The sequence below is a fragment of the Corvus kubaryi genome, unplaced genomic scaffold, assembly GCF_017639235.1.
Source record: "Corvus kubaryi isolate FWS band 111438036 unplaced genomic scaffold, C.kubaryi_AGA036_p1.0 37354, whole genome shotgun sequence".
Lineage (NCBI taxonomy): Eukaryota > Metazoa > Chordata > Aves > Passeriformes > Corvidae > Corvus > Corvus kubaryi.
In genome coordinates this window covers 4,164,276-4,181,163 of record NW_024581116.1, presented here as the reverse complement: position 1 = coordinate 4,181,163, position 16,888 = coordinate 4,164,276, and the positions used below count along the sequence as shown (strand labels likewise).

General features: G+C 43.5%; 1 protein-coding gene across 1 annotated transcript; it reads right to left on the bottom strand.

The window, feature by feature from the left end:
* Nucleotides 1-2,947: 2,947 nt before the first annotated feature.
* Nucleotides 2,948-16,837, bottom strand: LOC121666856 (adhesion G protein-coupled receptor F4-like). Its single transcript, XM_042032844.1, has 9 exons — nt 14,545-16,837; nt 11,289-11,390; nt 10,879-10,915; nt 10,578-10,738; nt 9,297-9,578; nt 7,214-8,578; nt 6,292-6,333; nt 6,152-6,211; nt 2,948-3,919 (listed from the first exon to the last, which is right to left on the bottom strand). Exons 2-9 carry the CDS (start codon nt 11,364-11,366, stop codon nt 3,914-3,916), a joined length of 2,031 nt encoding a protein of 676 aa, XP_041888778.1. The 5' UTR covers nt 11,367-11,390; nt 14,545-16,837; the 3' UTR covers nt 2,948-3,913.
* Nucleotides 16,838-16,888: the final 51 nt, after the last annotated feature.

The window sequence follows — 16,888 nt, the reverse complement described above, 5'->3', positions numbered from 1 at the left end:
TCAATACTGCAGTGGGAAAGACAGCCTGGGACAGGGATCAAGGGACCATTTCACAGGCTGGGGATCTGCCTTCACACCACTGCACAGAGCCCAGTAATTGTTTACTGAAAGCCTGTTTAGCAACATCAGGCTAAGGAAAACTCACTGCTTCTCAAAACACTCACTCCTCTATTAACTTATCCTTCTTAAACAAGGGTATTTAAAGCCAAACTCAAGCTAAATATAGCTCCATCTTCCAACAGCCCAGTAATTGCAACAGTCTGCTGTTCCCTGCCCAGAGAAGCTGCAGCATGAATAGGAATTGTATTATAAAACTCAATTTGCAGTGCCCAAGGGTTGGAATGATCTTGCTGATCAATCCATTGTTCAACACTTAATCCTCAAACAGCCCAAAGAGATGATTTATTACTGGTCCCAACCTGAAACAAAAGTACCCAAAGGGTACTCACACATCTTACATGCGTGTTAAAGAGCTGTAATTAAAGATTGATGCTTAAGTAAGCAAAAGAGCACTGGGCTTTTCAAGTTTAGCACTGCTGAGCAAATAAAAGTGCCTTTCCCTTGACTGGCTGCAGTTAAGTAAATAAATAGACCTCGGATGATGTTTTCCAGTTGTGAAAAAGAATGGCCTTAGCACATGGCTGCAGTAATTAGTGACAGATGAACTATTTTTCTCAGATCAGAAGGGACATGCACCTTTTCCCAAAGCCTGAAGTAGCCCCAGGGTGTCACTGGAGCCAGGCTGGGTTTCAGATACAACAGGAAGCTGAGGGGCCTGAAGGAACACACAGTGTCCAGCCACATCTGACCTGACACACACATTGCATGTAAACAAGTTCACAAGCTTTACACCATTAGAAAGGTTTCTCTGTCACGCCCAGATGGAAGTTATTGAAGAAAAACACCTCAAACCAGAGTGTTCAGAGAAAAAACATGGAAAGATTTCACTACATTAAAATCTAACAGGGAAGTTAAAATTCTAAACAACTCCAATGGCATTTTACAGAATCACAGAATGGGTCAGGTTGGACAGGACCACAGTAAGGTCATCTAGTCCAACATTCCTGCTCAAGCATCATCCTAGAGGACACTGCACAGGACTGTGTCCAGACAGTTCTGGAATATCTCCAGTGAGGGAGACTCCACACCCTCCCTGGGCAATCCATTCAGTGCTCGGTCACTGCAGAGGAAAGTTCTTCCTCAAGTTCAGCTGGAACTTCCCATGCACCAGTATCCATTTGATATTGATTGTGCCCCCTTGAGAGAGAATAAAAAGAAAAATAATCTGCTTTATAATACAGAATATGTTAGAAATTGTAAACTACATAATCAGCATTGTCTGGCCTGCAGGATACAAATGGGATATCTGACCTGGGGGGCAGGGAAGGGGAATACTGGTGAGTTTAGAATTTTGACCTGATGGCATTCAGATTTCTGTGCTAAAAATATATTCCCATAGTGCTGTTGGCCTAAACAAAACCACTGAAATGAGCCAGAGAAGGAGGCAGTGCTCCCAAAGGGCCCTTTCCTGGGAGCACATCCACCAGGGATTTTAGGAGCATCCTCACTGTGGGGCAGGAGGTGAAATAGTGCTGCATGTCCCAAACTGTGCTTTCCCCTGAAATGAGACTTAGCTTTGGGAGGACATGGCCCTACAGACCCTGTTTGTGTAGCCACATGCTTGGCCACACAAGCAGTGCTGGAAGCCTATGGAAAGAAATGGGATGTGCAATGAATTGTGACACCTTGACAAGGAGGGCACTGGGGGTTTTCAGGTCTCACCCCTTTGACAGGCAAGGTGGAACAGCTCCAGTCAAGCTCCTGCACATCAAGGGGTCCAACTATCCCACACAACACTGACATTTATTAAGCTGTTGCTACACAGATAATTTGGGAAACTGGCAGAATTCCAGCTCTGGTGATTCCCTCTCCTCAGCTGCAATTAAAGGTGGACTGTCAGCCCATGGCATTCAGAGAAATACCAGTTTACAGCCTGCAAAAGACAGCTACAGCTTTCACCCCTCAAATATACTTATTCATGAAATGCTCCTGCATAGTTTAAGTTTGGGGAATTAAAAATAGAAGTTCAGTGCTCCTCCTCATCCTGGACCATGAACTGGTTCTCTGTAAAGCTCCCCTACCCCTGTTATTTTTAAATACCTAAATGACCATAAAACACAGGGGAAAACAGTGATATGTGCCAGGTGCTGAAAATACGCACCACGCTTCAAGCACCTTTTGATAAACAGCAAATGAAACAGATTCCTTTCATGGTGCTATTGCAGGGGCAAGACTCCTGCTGAACTTCCTGCGATTCTGGAGGGGATGTCTATAATATGGGAAGCCTCATCCAAGACTACCTGTAAATTCCCCTCTTGTAACAGACTGGTTTAACATGCACACATGAGAGGAGGGCAGGTGCTGGGCTGTGGCAAGTTTTCTTAAATTTTCAGGTGCTGTAAAAAAATTCCAAACATTTCATTAATAAAATAACATCAAGAAGCAGACCTTGGGGTCTTTTAAAAGTTGTTTCAGCAGCACATAAACCCAATTTTACCTCTGTTTGAATAAAGCTCTCCAACATGCAGATGGGCTGTGTGAAGGGAGCAGGGATGGGCTCCTGTAACAAGATCAGAGTCAAGAAGAAAGAAGAGAGGAAGCAACAGAGGCCTGAGGAGAAGAAATGCCCCATGGCCCTCCAGACCCTCCTCAGCTGCTCCCACCAGAACATCTGGAGGTGGGTTTCTCCATGCCAGGGCATTTTTTTCCCTCTTCAGTAAAGGCTTGTTGATGACATTAAACCGTGTTATTTTTCTTAAATCTTCTATATTTCAAATGTATGTGAAGCCACATGGGTTTAAGTGATTTCTGATTTGAATAATACCAGCTAATATTGCAGGGCATTTATGTACATTTTTGGTAGAGAAGGATAAGTACCACTTCTTACAAACAATGACAAAATTTCAACTTTATTTTCATTTCCATCAATTTCTCCTAAGAAGAGCAATAATGTTTCTATCAAAGCCTTCATTAGAAAGGGTTTCTCATACCAAGGACAGATTTTCTAATTAAATTTGACACACCATCTCACGTGAAGAAACAATTTCCTTTGTTAGGACATTGCACAGGAGATGTCCATCCATTTGATTCAGCTCTGATGAGTATTCCAAGCTTGCTTTCCCACATCTAAAGGGGGAAACTGATTATTTGCAGAGTCCTCTTTCTTGTTTATCTCTGCCACTGTCTTGCAGGACAGGAAAAAGAATGAAAAATTCTGTCCTGACACATCAGAAAAGGGCTTTGTACAGTTCCTCTGACACACAAGTACTGAGATGGAGACAACAAATACTGGGAGGGAGAGAACAGCTGCAATGCAGAAACAGAATTGTCCATCAGTCTGGGAGGATGAATGGAAATTATGAATACAGTAGCAACAGATAGAATTAGTTTTGCTGGAAAGACAGCCAAAATCAGCTAGATAATGCTCAACATTTGTACATCACATGAAAAATTAAATAATTTTAGAACAGCTCCACATACTGTACAGCTCCTTATTGCACTGACCAAAAAAAAAGAAAAAAAAAGAAAATAATAAAGAAATTGAAGCACTGAAATGGCAAACGAGGACAAACTCTCCTCACAGCAGTTTTCAGAAAGGTGAGAAACAAGCTTTACGTTTCAGCATGTTTCCTCCAAGGGTTGCAGGAACACTGATGGTTTCCTGCTCCTGACAGCAGGTTCAGGGCCTTTTCTCTTCTGGTTTTCATGATGATTCCCATGGTTGTGCTCCCAGACAGTGCTGTCCATGCTCTGAGCTGGGGAGGCTCCTCAGCTCACCTCAAACCAGCATTTCTCTGCAGAAGTGCTCCTTTTCTTCTCGCTGGTCAGATCCACTGAAGACAACAGTCCACTGCTAGGACTAGGAGGGAAAACAATCAGGTCAGATTAAAAGTACCATCTGGGGAGGTGGAGGGTCCATTTAAAACAGGATGGGCCTCAGCATCCTGTGAGAAACACCACAAAATGGTCACCTTAAAATGTGACCTACAGGAAAGGCTCCTGCAGGTCTGGGGAAACTCAGATACCTGAAGCAAGAGTCTGCATAACCCTTCCAGTGTTTTACATTGACCATTAAACCCCCAGATACACAGTTCCATTTTGGACCTCTCACTTCAAGAAAGACATTGAGGGGCTGGAGCATGTCCAGAGAAAGAAACAGAGATGGGGAAGGGGATGGAGCACAAGTCTGGTGAGGAGCAGCTGAGGGAACTGGGGGGGCTCAGTCTGGAAAAACGAGGCTCAGGGGGGACCTGCTGGCTCTGCACAACTCCCTGACAGGAGGGTGCAGCCAGGGGGGGGTCGGGCTCTGCTTCCAGGGAACAAGGGACAGGATGCGAGGAAATGGCCTCAAGCTGAGCCAGGGGGATTTAGATTGGATATTAGGAACAATTCCTTCACCAAAAGAGTGGTCAATCATTGGAAAAGGCTGCCCAGGGCAGTAGTGGAGTCACCATCCCTTGCAGGTATTTAGAAGTCATGTAAATGTGGCACTGAGGGACATGGTTTAGTGGTGGGTTTGGCAGTGCTGAATTAATGGTTGGACTCGACCTCAGAGGTCTTTTCCAACCTAAACAATCCTACAATTCAGAAGCTCTCTGAAACAAGACTTTTTTTTTTTTTTAAACAATCATCTTGGGTGTGACAAACTTCCCCAACTCTAATGAGTCAAACTCCATGTTTACATCCAAGTTTACAAAAGTGGATGACTCACATCTTTCGCCTCTGCTATGCCACAGTAAACACCTACACGTGGTTTCTTCCACACAGGAGAGTGACAACATCGACCCAAATTCCTGGACACACATAGCCATGGTTTCCACATCAAGTTTTGCCCAGTAAGATCACTCAGTACATTTATCAAATGTTGCTGAGTCATGGGATTAGTGACATTCCCATCTGTTATTTCCAGACTATTATACTGATGGTGTCTTGAGAGAATTTTAACTTTCCAACTTTCAGTCCTGACCTAACACCTGTGAAACATCTTTACTGGATCTTCCTGGATCCGTGAAAGAATTGTAATCTAAAAGTTGCACAGTCTCTCCTGCCCCAGATGACCCAAATGCTGGTTTCAGAGGGGAGGAATAGTTGGCTTAACCCCTCTATTTTCCCCTCATAAACGAAGAACATTTGAACACTGTCACTGGAAGATCTCTGCAGCTTTCAATACAAGAATCATAACTGAGCAATAGACTGGAAAAAAAGCAAGGAAATTATTTTGCCTGTGTCCAGACTGGACTGACACAGGTTTTTTTTGGGAGACAGCAGGAGCACTGCAGGTAATTCTTGAGACACCTAAAGGGGAGTCCCCTTTATAAATATTGTGTGAAACCACTAAAGCCTTGGTACCAAAAGAAATCTAAGGCCAATAGACAAAAGTTTTTCAGTAGAGGTAGGAAACACCAACTCAGTAATGTCAACACATAAATTCTGCCAAAGTTTTCATAGGAATCTTCTAAAACACAGTTTGTTTCCTTAAGGTTTAAACATTGCTTTTAATGAATTGTTCTGATATTTAAAAGAACCTCAAGCTCTCATGAGTGCACATCAGTTAGCACCAGACACCCTGTCTGGGCTCTGTGTGGTTTCCATCCCTCAGCTGAAAGCAGAACAATCCTCTGATATCCTAAAGCAGCCCTGCTGGCACACAGATCCATATTTTTGTGAAAGCAGCAAACAGGTCAAAATATTGGGATTTTGGATTCTTAATTCCATTCCTTCATTATCCAGAGACCTTAAAGTAAATCTAATTCCAATATGGAGGAAAAAAAGTCACTTGCATTGTCTACCTAACAGGCTTTGACATCTGCAGGTGAAGAGATTAGATTAAAATACCACTGTTAACTTTGTAACCACAGCAGTAGGTTATGTAGGAGTCACAAAAATCTATCGATTGCCTCTTCTGATATTTAGATGCTTAATATCCTGAGCAGACTTTTGAGATACCTGTGTGTCCTTCAGCAAGAATTTGCCTTTGAAAAATGTTAAACAGTGTAAGACGTAGCAGATGGCTCCATTCTTTCCACATACAAACAAGATAATTTGTAAACTGGTAAATTAAGCCATTAATGGGAAAATAAATAAACTTTACCTTTTCTAGACCCCACTTCTGCCTTGATGAAAGGCAATTCATCCTTATGGCTTCTCTTGTCTGCAGATTTAAATAAAAAAATATTAAAGGGAACAGTTTCTCAGGGTGTAGAAAATGTTCATATAATCCAGAATAAGTACCTTTCTGTCCAGAAGTGTCCCAAACAGCAGGATGAAGAATCCCTAAGAAATTGCAAAACCAGTTAACAAAATCAGCATAACCACATGATATTTCTTAAGTGTTTCTAGATGTCCTTTTGTTAAGGAGAGATCTCATCAGCTATGATTCAGGTAACAGCAATGCACAAAATGGGTTTATCCACCCAGGTCACGTGGGCTCTCTGGGAACATCAGGAATGGATATAACTTGTCTTAATCCTAACTATGAGCTGGACTGATGGGTAACAAACCAGGACTTTCTCAGCCCACTCAGTGCAGCCTGAGCCAAGAAGAGCTAAGGCAGACTGGGTGTGCAGCAGTGCATCAGGTAGCACTGGGTGTTTATGCTGGTGAGTTAATCAAAACCATGGAATCGGTCATGGAATAGAAAGGTTTGGGTTGGAATTGGCCTAAAGATCATCCAGTTCCAACCTCCTGCCATGGACAGGGACGCCTTTCACTAGACCAGGTTGCTCAGAGCCCCATCCAACCTGGTCTTGAACACTTCCAGGGATGGGGCAGCCACAGCTTCTCTGGGCAACCTATACCAGTGTCATCTTCAATGGCAAATGGGAATTTTCTGTGTATTTGTTAATCAGTAAGGATGAAACATCTTTGCAGTTATGGACGTTACCTGGTAGATTTTACATTTAACAGAAATTCATCACCTTAATTCTTCATCCCACTTCAAACCAGACCAGCTTGTTCCATTACCCATCTGCACCTACACCACCAGCCCGGGATGCCTCGTGCGTGTACCATGGGAAAGCACTGAGTGGAAGGGAAAGCTGAGATCCTACTTTTCATGCACAGCACGCACTGCCAGCCCCTCTTTGATCTGGTACCTTTATCCTAGGCTTAAGGTCTGAGCACACACGCTATTCCCCAGTGTCCCAGAGTTTACCTGGAAGGCATTCAGCAGTGCAAATGTGATGTGGAAAGCCAGAGAGCGGCTGTCGATGATCGTTGCTAATCCAAACCCCCAGGTGAGGCCCAGCAGAGGTGTCAGAAGGGCGACATTTTTGCTGACCCGGATCATGCTGCTCAAATCTTGTGACTTGCAGCCTTCTCCAACAGAGGATCTCCCAGTCTTTACCACAACCACAACCACGACGATGAGATTCACAACAATGATGCTCAGGGCAGGTACAACAAAGGCCAAAAGGGCTTTTGTCTCATACCAATTGAGCCAGCAGGCTCTACTCCTTAAATAGCCATTTTTTGGTTCAGTAATAGCAACAGTGAGGATAGATATGACCAAGGGACATCCATATCCAATAGAGAATGCTGCAGCTAGGAATACAGATCTTGTTATCTTCAAAAAAATTAATAATAATCCATAGAGAATCAAGAGGCCCAGGGTAAACATCCAAAAAAACAAGGCAAGATAGAAAAAGTGAAGGAAAAAAGTGGCTGCCACACACAGCTGGTAGTTCAGGTTTGTATTGTGCACAACGGCTGCCAGGATGAACAGAACATCAGCGACGAGAAGCGAGGCAGCGATGTTGACCAAGCAGAAGTGGCGCATGTAGGTTATTTCAGTTTTCGTGACGTGATGCCAGACCACAGCCTCGATGACCAGGCAGAGGACCAGGCTGAAAATGGACAGGCCCAGGCCCACCCACGTGATGTAATCCAGCACCGAGCTCCGCGGCACGGCCGGGGACATCAGGATGGAGAAGGATCTGTAGGTGCGGCGCCGGTGGGCGCAGACGCAAACCACGGTGGTGACGTTGTGGGCCCGCAGCTCGCACGCCCGGGGATCCCAGCGCCGCTCGGCCAAGTGCCACCCCACGCACTGAGCCCCCACCTGCCCCAGCTTGTTCAGCTTCTCAAAGGTGAGCAAAATATTCTGGAGCTCCTCTGGCAGCGACACTGACAGCACCATCCCGTTCACAAAATGGGGGTCCAGCTGGTTGCTCTCCAGGATGGCTCCGAGTGTTGGAAACGCAACGCTGATGGCTTTGGAAGCCCTGGGCAACCTCAGCAGCTCTTCTTCTGGAATCACCATTTGCCCAGTGATATTGCCTGTGCTATTGAACTCCATGGAAAAGTCAAAGCTCTTTCCTGAAGTGTTTCTGTGTATGCTGTAGCCTTTGGTAGCGATGCAGGGCTCCTGGATACTTTCTGACCCGTTCCTTATAAGAAGTTTCCCAGCAAATAAATTCACTGAGTCCAGTAATATTGAACCAGCATTTCTGTCCTTTACAAAAGCCCAGTTGGAAATGATGGAGCTGTTCAGAATATGGTTTGCTATTCTGCTGTAGCTCTGAAACAAAAAGCAAGGTATAATTTATTTTTTTTTATGTTAGAAGAAACCAATTATTTTTCTACTGGCAGAGCCTCCAAAAAGGCTCATTTAACTCATGAGTGATTTCTATAAAAGGAATAATCCTTTTGATAATATGTTCTCATGATCCATCCCAGTCAAACCCAAACATCTCATTACTAGAACTGTCCTATCCTCTTCATATCCTACACCAAAAGGTGATTGAAGAAGTAAATATAAAGCAAAAAGGACACCCTAGTTCTATTCCAGATACTGACCCATTGTGCATGTCTGATTTACACCACCCTCCCTGTATTTCTTCCCCGACTCTCTGATTTCTGAGTTCATCAGAGAAAGATCTCAGTGTTGTACAACACATGACAACACAGCTGCAGGTCAGCACCTCGAAGGCTGCCTCCCCTGCAGTGTCATACTTTAAAAATTAATTCTCCCTACTACTGTTATCCCATGCCTATAACAGCACTTCCTGAAAACTTTTGCTTTTAAAGAAATTTAATTCCACAGTCTATTTTCATCACACATGAATAGGTCAAACGGTTTCTCTGACAACAAAATATCCCACTCTGGAAACCCTTTCCAGGTGATCTCCATGTGACTTGCGGCCACCACTTCATTGGACAGTGGCTATAAATACAAAATACTTGTGGGTGCTCTGTAAAGCTCCGAAGCACCTCCCAAAGCCAATAAAAGTAAATACCTTCATTTTTCCTCTAGTGACATTCTCTGATAGCAGCAGGGAAATCTTCTTTAGCAATTCCACTATATCAGCAATGTTTCCTGGGATGGCTGGTGAAGACAGGATATCTGGGATGATGCACGAAAAATCAGCTTGGCAGCTGTGATTCCCAGCACCAAAATATTTTGCTCCATCTCCAGGCTTCCCATGCCCTGGCTTCCCTTCTCCTACAAAAGGAAGATGTTCTCCAGCACCACCACTGTGTCCTCCAGAGCATGGTAGGAGTTCACTTTGGGATATCCTCTGGAGGGAGGAAATAGATTTGAGACAATTAATGAAAAGAATGAAAATGAAGCCGCAGCTACAACCAGGCAAGAGATGCAGTGTTGGGTGTGCAGAGAATGTCCCGGCTGGACTGAAACCCAAACCAAAGCTCACCTGAGAAGAATATCATGCTTATACTATACACATGAAGGAAGAGGAGAGAACTAAATGCAGTGTCTTAGTCTTGAAGTGAAATGAATAAGGATCTTGCAGCTGAGGAGGATTTGTCATAAATCATCTGATTATTACACACATTGGTGTTGTTCTTTCCTCGGGTTCATCCTTCTGTGTTCTTATCTTGGATTAGATCCACATGAGGAACACCAGACAAGTCAATAAGGCAACTTTGTTTCTGAATTATGTTCCCACACAAGAATTTCCCAAATTTATTTCCTATCACCTGATTTAATATTGTGAAAGAACTAGAGCAAGGTCTGATGAGGAGTGGCTGAGGGATCTGGGAATGTTCAGCCTGGAGAAAAGGAATCTTGGGGGGACCTTATCACTCTTTACAACTATCTGAAATGAGGTAATAGTGAGGTGGGGGTCAGGCTCTTCTCACAGCTAACAAGTGACAGGACAAGAGGACATACTCTCAAGTCACATCAAGGGAGATTCAGATTGGATATTAGGAAAAATTTCTTCACTGAAGGGGTGGTCAGGCATTGGAACAGGCTGCCCAGGAAAGTGGTGGAATCACAATCCCTGGACGTGAGATTGTGTGGAGGTGGCACTTGAGGACATGGTTCAGCAGTGAACATGGTGGTGCTGGGTTAATGGTTTGACTCAATGATCTTAGAGGCCTTTTCCGACCTAAACAATTCTTTGATTCCATGAAGTCAGAGCTTGTTATCAAAGTATTCTGTGTTTTAGGATCCCATCTCCCTTTGCTCAAGACTGAAAGCACATGGAACGAGGGTCTGTCTTTGCAAGAATTTACAAACACAGGCCAAAGTCAGTGCACAACTGTTTTCTCACCTGAAAAAGGGACTGAACATCCAGGCTTGCACAGGCATCTGACAGCATTTGCCACTTTCTGTCTTCACAGACAAAGCTTGTCTCCCCATGGAAGGAGGGAGGGCAAGGCTGAATACAAATTGCTCCTTTATCTTGGCAGGGAATGAGATTAATACAGGCATCTGGAAAGTAAACCAAGCAGATACTGTTACAAGGTGAAAGAACAGCATACTGTGGTCCTTGTGAGTAACAGCGGTGTAAAGTATTGATAACTGAAAACATCTCACAAAGATTAACCAAGGCACATAGTTGGTCACTGTACCTTGCTCATCACCAGTCTTTGATTCATTACTGAGAATCTGAAAAATAAGAAGTGGAATGTAGAGTGAATGTTTACATAAATAAATAAAAGATGACTCCTTGGTACAAACCAGAAAGGGTTTCAAGAGGAAAACAGTCCTTTTGAGGTCCAGAATGCAGAGCTTGTGGCCCTTTGCTCATTCAGACCAACTGAGAACTCTCTATTTAGTCTGTCATGAAGCCTTCAGCTGGACCCTGCTACTGAAGTGACACTCTGAGCTCGTGCACAGGGTCTCAGATGAGGAAGTTGTTTATGATGAGGGTGGTGAGGCACTGGCACAGGCTGTCCAGAGAGGCTGTGGCTGCCCCATCCCTGGAAGTATTCAAGGTCACTTGATGGGCATTTGAGCAGCCTGGTCTAGTGGAACTTACCCTGGGAGTGCTGTGTGGCACGGCCAGGAAGAAGTGCACAGCCCAAAGGAGCAGACAGTGGATCACCCTCACATCCATCCCCACACATTTGCTGCTTTCCTCCTGGAAAAAAAGATGTTAAAGAAGTTTAGACATCTCTGTTTCCACTTTTTGAACACAGTCTGATTACGAGCAAAAAAGCAGCTAAATTTATGCCAAAGACTGTCCTTATTGGGCTTGCAAGGTGATTTTCAGACATTCATAATTTATCACCTTTACTGCAAATCATTTGTGGACCCTTTCTCAGAAAAAAAAAAATAAAATCTGTCCTACACTGAAAGCTACTGCATTAATAATTTACTACAAACTGCAAGCTGGAGAGCTTATTAAATCAGTTCAGCCTGTGGGTCCCTTTTGAAGTGATTTAAGACAGTCTCATCTTCACCAGGCTCAATGGTCTGCTCTCCTTGGGCAGTTCCTGACATGTGAGTAGGAAACATGGGCACTCAAGGCCCAGATATCAAAATCTGAGGAACAAGGACCAGACTGAAGTAGAGTTATTTCTTTTGCAGAAGGATTCAGACCTCTATTTCCTCCATGACGTTTCCCATGGTCCTTGGTAAAAGCTAAACATCCTGGGATGCAACAGGACATGTTATGTTACAGGCGTATTTGTTGGAGGAAAATAATCCAGCAAAGGGAATGAAAGAAAAACAACATAATACATCAAATCTGATTATTAGATGCTAGACATGTCCAAGGCAAAAACAACAGCTGCTGTGGGTTTAGAAGAATTGAGACACTGATCTTCTATCACCATAAGTAGATTAAGTAACTTCCTAAAAGAAAAAGAAAAATAAAATGCATAAAATTCATTGAGCTGGAACACTAAAGCAAGAAGCAAAGGCACAATGGCAAAACAGGGCGACAGCTGATCTCAGGAGATGGCAACATGAAAAACCTCATCAAATTACCATGCCTTGAGAAGAGCCACTCATTTTTCCCCCAACACATACTGATCAGCACAGATGATGCTGATCAGAAGCAGAAGGGCTCCTGCACTGATAGAGCAGAGATGTGTTTTCCCATCCAGAGGCTCCAGGCTCTCCCATCTGACAGCATCAAAGGCCCAGGCACAGAGCTGGCTGCCCCTTTCATCTGTGATGCTTGTCCACTGTGCTATGTTTTTAGATCTGTAGGTTTATTACTTAATTATGAAATCATCATAAAAGTAAGAGCTCAACTGATGCACTGAATTTCTAAGGTAGCTCCAAATGACAGTCTTGTGCCAGCCTTTGAATTCAAATGTTAACATGAAAGGCATTTTCTGGCTTAAAAGCTAGCAGCCATTAGCTCATCTAAGGAAATAAAACAGATATGGAGAAGGGAACCAAAATACTTGGATTTATATTGCCAAAGAACAGGAAGTGGCTGGGAAACACCTGCAGGTCTGAAGTGAAAGGCTGCACCAAATTCTTTTCCAATTTCTGCAGTCATGAAATGTTTATTGTGTGCTCGTAGTCCTAATTCCAGTTCACAGCTCGGAATCCTTGAGCTCATCGTGCCTCACTATTAATTAATTCACATTCATTTTGCATTTAATCACCAGTGGAACTCCACCTAGGGCTGTTACCTGTGAGTGAGGCAGAAATCTGGGACATCTCCAAGTATCTCGGGCTCACCGAGACAGCGGCACCTGCCAGCAGTGAAACACTGAGCTCACTCAGCTGCATTGTTTGACTCATCCTGGAAACCACCCAGTCCCAGCACTGCAAGAACCTGCCAAGGCAACCCCTGTGCAGCTGGAGAAACTTGGGGCAAAACAAGCAAGACAGCAGCAAGCCACTGTTACTTTAGGGAAAAACATAGATGTAGTGACACAGGGACACGTGAAAGCCTATACAGAGAGAGGATGATTTATCTGTTATCCTAAACTATCTACTGCCAATAATCCCTGCCTTCTTAAGAAGCTGTAATCATGATACTCCTCTATTCCAGAGCTTTCTGCTCCATCAGGACACAGGTACATGAGCAGCTGAGGTGTCAATACTGTCTGATGTGAAAAGGAGTTTCTAGTAAGGGGACACTTCCACATGCAGCTCAGAAGACTGTCCCCAGCTGATGATCCTCCTTCTCCAGTTCATTTCAAACCCCTCAACACAAGGAAAAGAACAAGGAGAGAGTGGATGGACAGTGGTTACAAGAGAACAAAGAGCCTCTTAAAACAGGAAAAAAAAAAAAAAAAACCAACAAACCAACTGATCATGAATTTAAAAAGTAATCCATATGTTGGTTAATGCTCACAGCCTTACATTCAAATCCCGTAGTCTGACTCCTGTTGATGTAAAATTGGAAGTATTTTGTAAAACCCTACAGAACTATCCTCCTTTCCTCTACCCCAAGCATATTCTTGATACTGGAAGGATGCACTCCACAGCAGCCTGGCATAGCTACCAGAGGGATCTGTCCAAACAATGACAACTATGGGAGTTACACCCCCCACAATGCTGGACCCAGTCTCTGGCCAAAGGGTCCTTCATCACCGGGAGTCACTTCTCTCCCCTCTCCACTACTCCAGAAAACAAACTCTAGTTTACAGAGAAAGGGGTCCTACACAAAAAAATTACAAGTACACTTTTTACAAAATTAAGATTTACACTGACCTTGCAATAATTTGCTAGAGAAATATATTTTACCAAACACTACAAACTTGCAACTTTAACATTTTTTAGAAGTATTAAACCCAGTATTACAGAACCTAATCTATTGGGTTTTGAATGGCCACATGGCTTGCTTAAAACTCAATAAACCACCATAACATGATAACCTGCCACTGCTACCAAGCAAGTTAAGGCTGCAGCAGGAGGCTTTAGTGTTCACATGGTCATCCAAGGATAAAAGGTAAAGTTCTTAGTTCTCCAGAATGGTATTAGTTATATTTTTAAAGGAATAATAGTTGGAAAGCATGGATTTAAGTGAAGCAAGTTCTAAGAGGAGAGTAATCTTTATATATAGCCATAAGAAAACTCCAAATTTCTTAAAAGTGACAACACTGATTAGAGACCAATTACAAAACTATCAGGAAAAAAAATCAGAGGTTAATTATGAGATCTAATTATTTTCACAGATGTAAAGAGAATATAGAACTGAGGAAAGTGCAAAGTAAAGACAGCCTTAGCAGCTAAATGCATTTTAGATTATGAAGGAACCAATTTCACAGACCACTGATAATTCTCCAGCAGCTCTGAAATAATGGATGTTCTGTGGCAGTACTCACCGTTTTCAGAAGTCTAGGGTCTACTGTGAAAAGACTTAACCCAGCCAGGGACCCCAAGGTCTGAGATGTGACTGTCTAACCACTCATCTGCTGCCATCCTGCCCCAGTCTCACTCTCAGTCTTACCCAGCCCTGTCTGGGTGCTCCAATTCACTTGCAGTTTTTCCATGAAGAAACAACGTTGGGCATCAGCTGCTTCTTTTCTTGCCTGACTGGACAGAGGCTGAGGAACCTGCAGATGAAGGTATTGCACTGCAAAATGACAAAACACGTTACAAACACACCCACAAAACTGCCAGATTGCCACCTCTGCCAGGAGTCCACAGGGATGAGTCACACCTGAGTGGTTAGTGCCCTTCCTCTGGGTGGAGGCAGCAGCTTCTGCTCTCCTGTATTTCATAGAATGGCTTGGGTTGGAAGGGACCTTACATACCATCCAGTTCCAACCCTCTGCCATGAGCAGGAACACCTTCCACAGTCCCAGCTTGTTCTAAGCCCTCTTCAACCCAGCCTTGAACACTTCCAGGGATGGGGCAGCCACAAGTTCTCTGGCCAACAATCTTTTAAAGACCTCAAAATATCAATGGTGAAAATCTGCTCAAGTTAATTCATTATCCTTCATAATCCAAGAGCACACTACTGACAGCAGCTTGTGCAGCTAAAAAGCTCAGTGGGCAAGTAATAACCTTTTGTTCAGGGCTACCGCATCATAAGGGGTGACAGATATCTGCTGAACGTTGTGCCATGGTCACTGTTGACTCTCACCTCCAAGAGCCAGATTTCCAATATCCAGAAGTTTACAGCAAGTGGTTTATCACTACAGAAGAGCAATTCCTAACACTCCTTCACACAGGACTGACTTGGAAGAGCTCTGGTCACTGATTTTTTTTTTTTCTACATTCCTGCAGTGTTTGCTGTCATTTTTCCTGCTGTCACAGTTCCAGCCAGTCCTCAGTCACAGGCATGTCTCCAGTTTTAACCTGAAGATAGGGATTATTTACTGTTCTGCTTTGATACAGCCAGCCTCACATCAGGATCAAGTAGGAATTTAGGCAGGCACAATTGGGCACAGACAACACAACCCACCTGGGAAGGTTAAATTATTTGTACTTGATGCAATACCAGATAGAGGTCAATTAGGAAAAAAAACCAAAACAACTTTTAAGTAAGAAAGACCAAAAACCAGATCATGTCAAGGTACGGACATGTTTCAAAAGGCTTCTAGCCCATGTCACCTGGAGCTGTGCTTCTACACACTCCCTGAACCTTTACTGTGATGGCAAAACTGAATGCCCTTGATTCTCAACACATCCTCAACCTCAAGAGTCCTCTGAAGGACACAAAGCCCAGCATCCTGCAACCCTCAGACACACACACGGCTTCTACCAGAAGGAAGCTGTGAGAATCTGGGCTCCCAGGGGGCTTGGAAAGAGATTGAGACCATGACTCCCAACAAAGAGGGCACTCCAAACCCCGACCCCAGCAGCATCAGCCTCATACTTTGCAAGCTGGTTGGGGTTATTTGCGTTCCTCAGGTACACACAGGGAGGGGTTCGTCTTCTCAGCACTTGCAAAATCCAATTACCCAAGACCTCCAACCAGCTGCTTCAATGCTGTGCTCACTACTTGCTTTCTCAGAGATCAGAAACATCTGATGCATCTCAGCAGCCAAAAGACAGCTGTGAAAACCTGATTTTACCATTTCCTTTGGAAAGAGTAATAGCAGACTTGTGCTAACTTATGCCTTTAACGAATACAAGTTATTTCTTTAGAAGTTCAACAGATACTTTGCTACACAATTCAAACCTTGCAATAATCGTAAGTTTCCGTAAGAAACTTCACTGCCATTAATATTACTGAAAAAAGTCATCTTTGTGGAAAAAAAATCAAGTAAGTGGACCAGTAATTTTCCTTTAACTATGCCTTGTGTGCTACCAAAAGATTTTTAGAGAATCTTAAGTTGAATAAAAACCTCACAGTGAAAAACACCCTTCTGCTGTTCTGTTCTTCATGTGCCTTTTCCCTCCTGCATATCCCTATTAAAGATGCCATTCCCTCAGTCTCCAGTTCTTCACTATATACTTCAGAAGGGATTCAAACACACATTTATCGGTGTTACTGAGTGGCAATAGCGATCTTAAAAAATGCCTCTGAAGATGCACAGTAAGGTCACCTCAATATGGGCCAAGAAGAAAAAAAGGGGGAATGAATAGATCCTGAGAAGTTAAAGATTCCCAGTTATACCTGCAAAGAAAAACATCAAGCTTTTCAACTGTTTGGGTCCTAAGGCACCCTGACAGACAGAGCCAGAGCAGTGAGTAAATGGAAATCTGAAAACTTTAAAG

Coding starts and splice junctions, on each gene's coding strand:
- LOC121666856 (XM_042032844.1), bottom strand. CDS start 11,366: ATGGATGTGAGGGTGATCCACTGTCTGCTCCTTTGGGCTGTGCACTTC. Junction 10,739..10,878: donor AAAGACTGGTGATGAGCAAG/GTACAGTGACCA, acceptor TTTACTTTCCAG/ATGCCTGTATTAATCTCATT. Junction 9,579..10,577: donor ATGTTCAGTCCCTTTTTCAG/GTGAGAAAACAG, acceptor TCCTCCCTCCAG/AGGATATCCCAAAGTGAACT.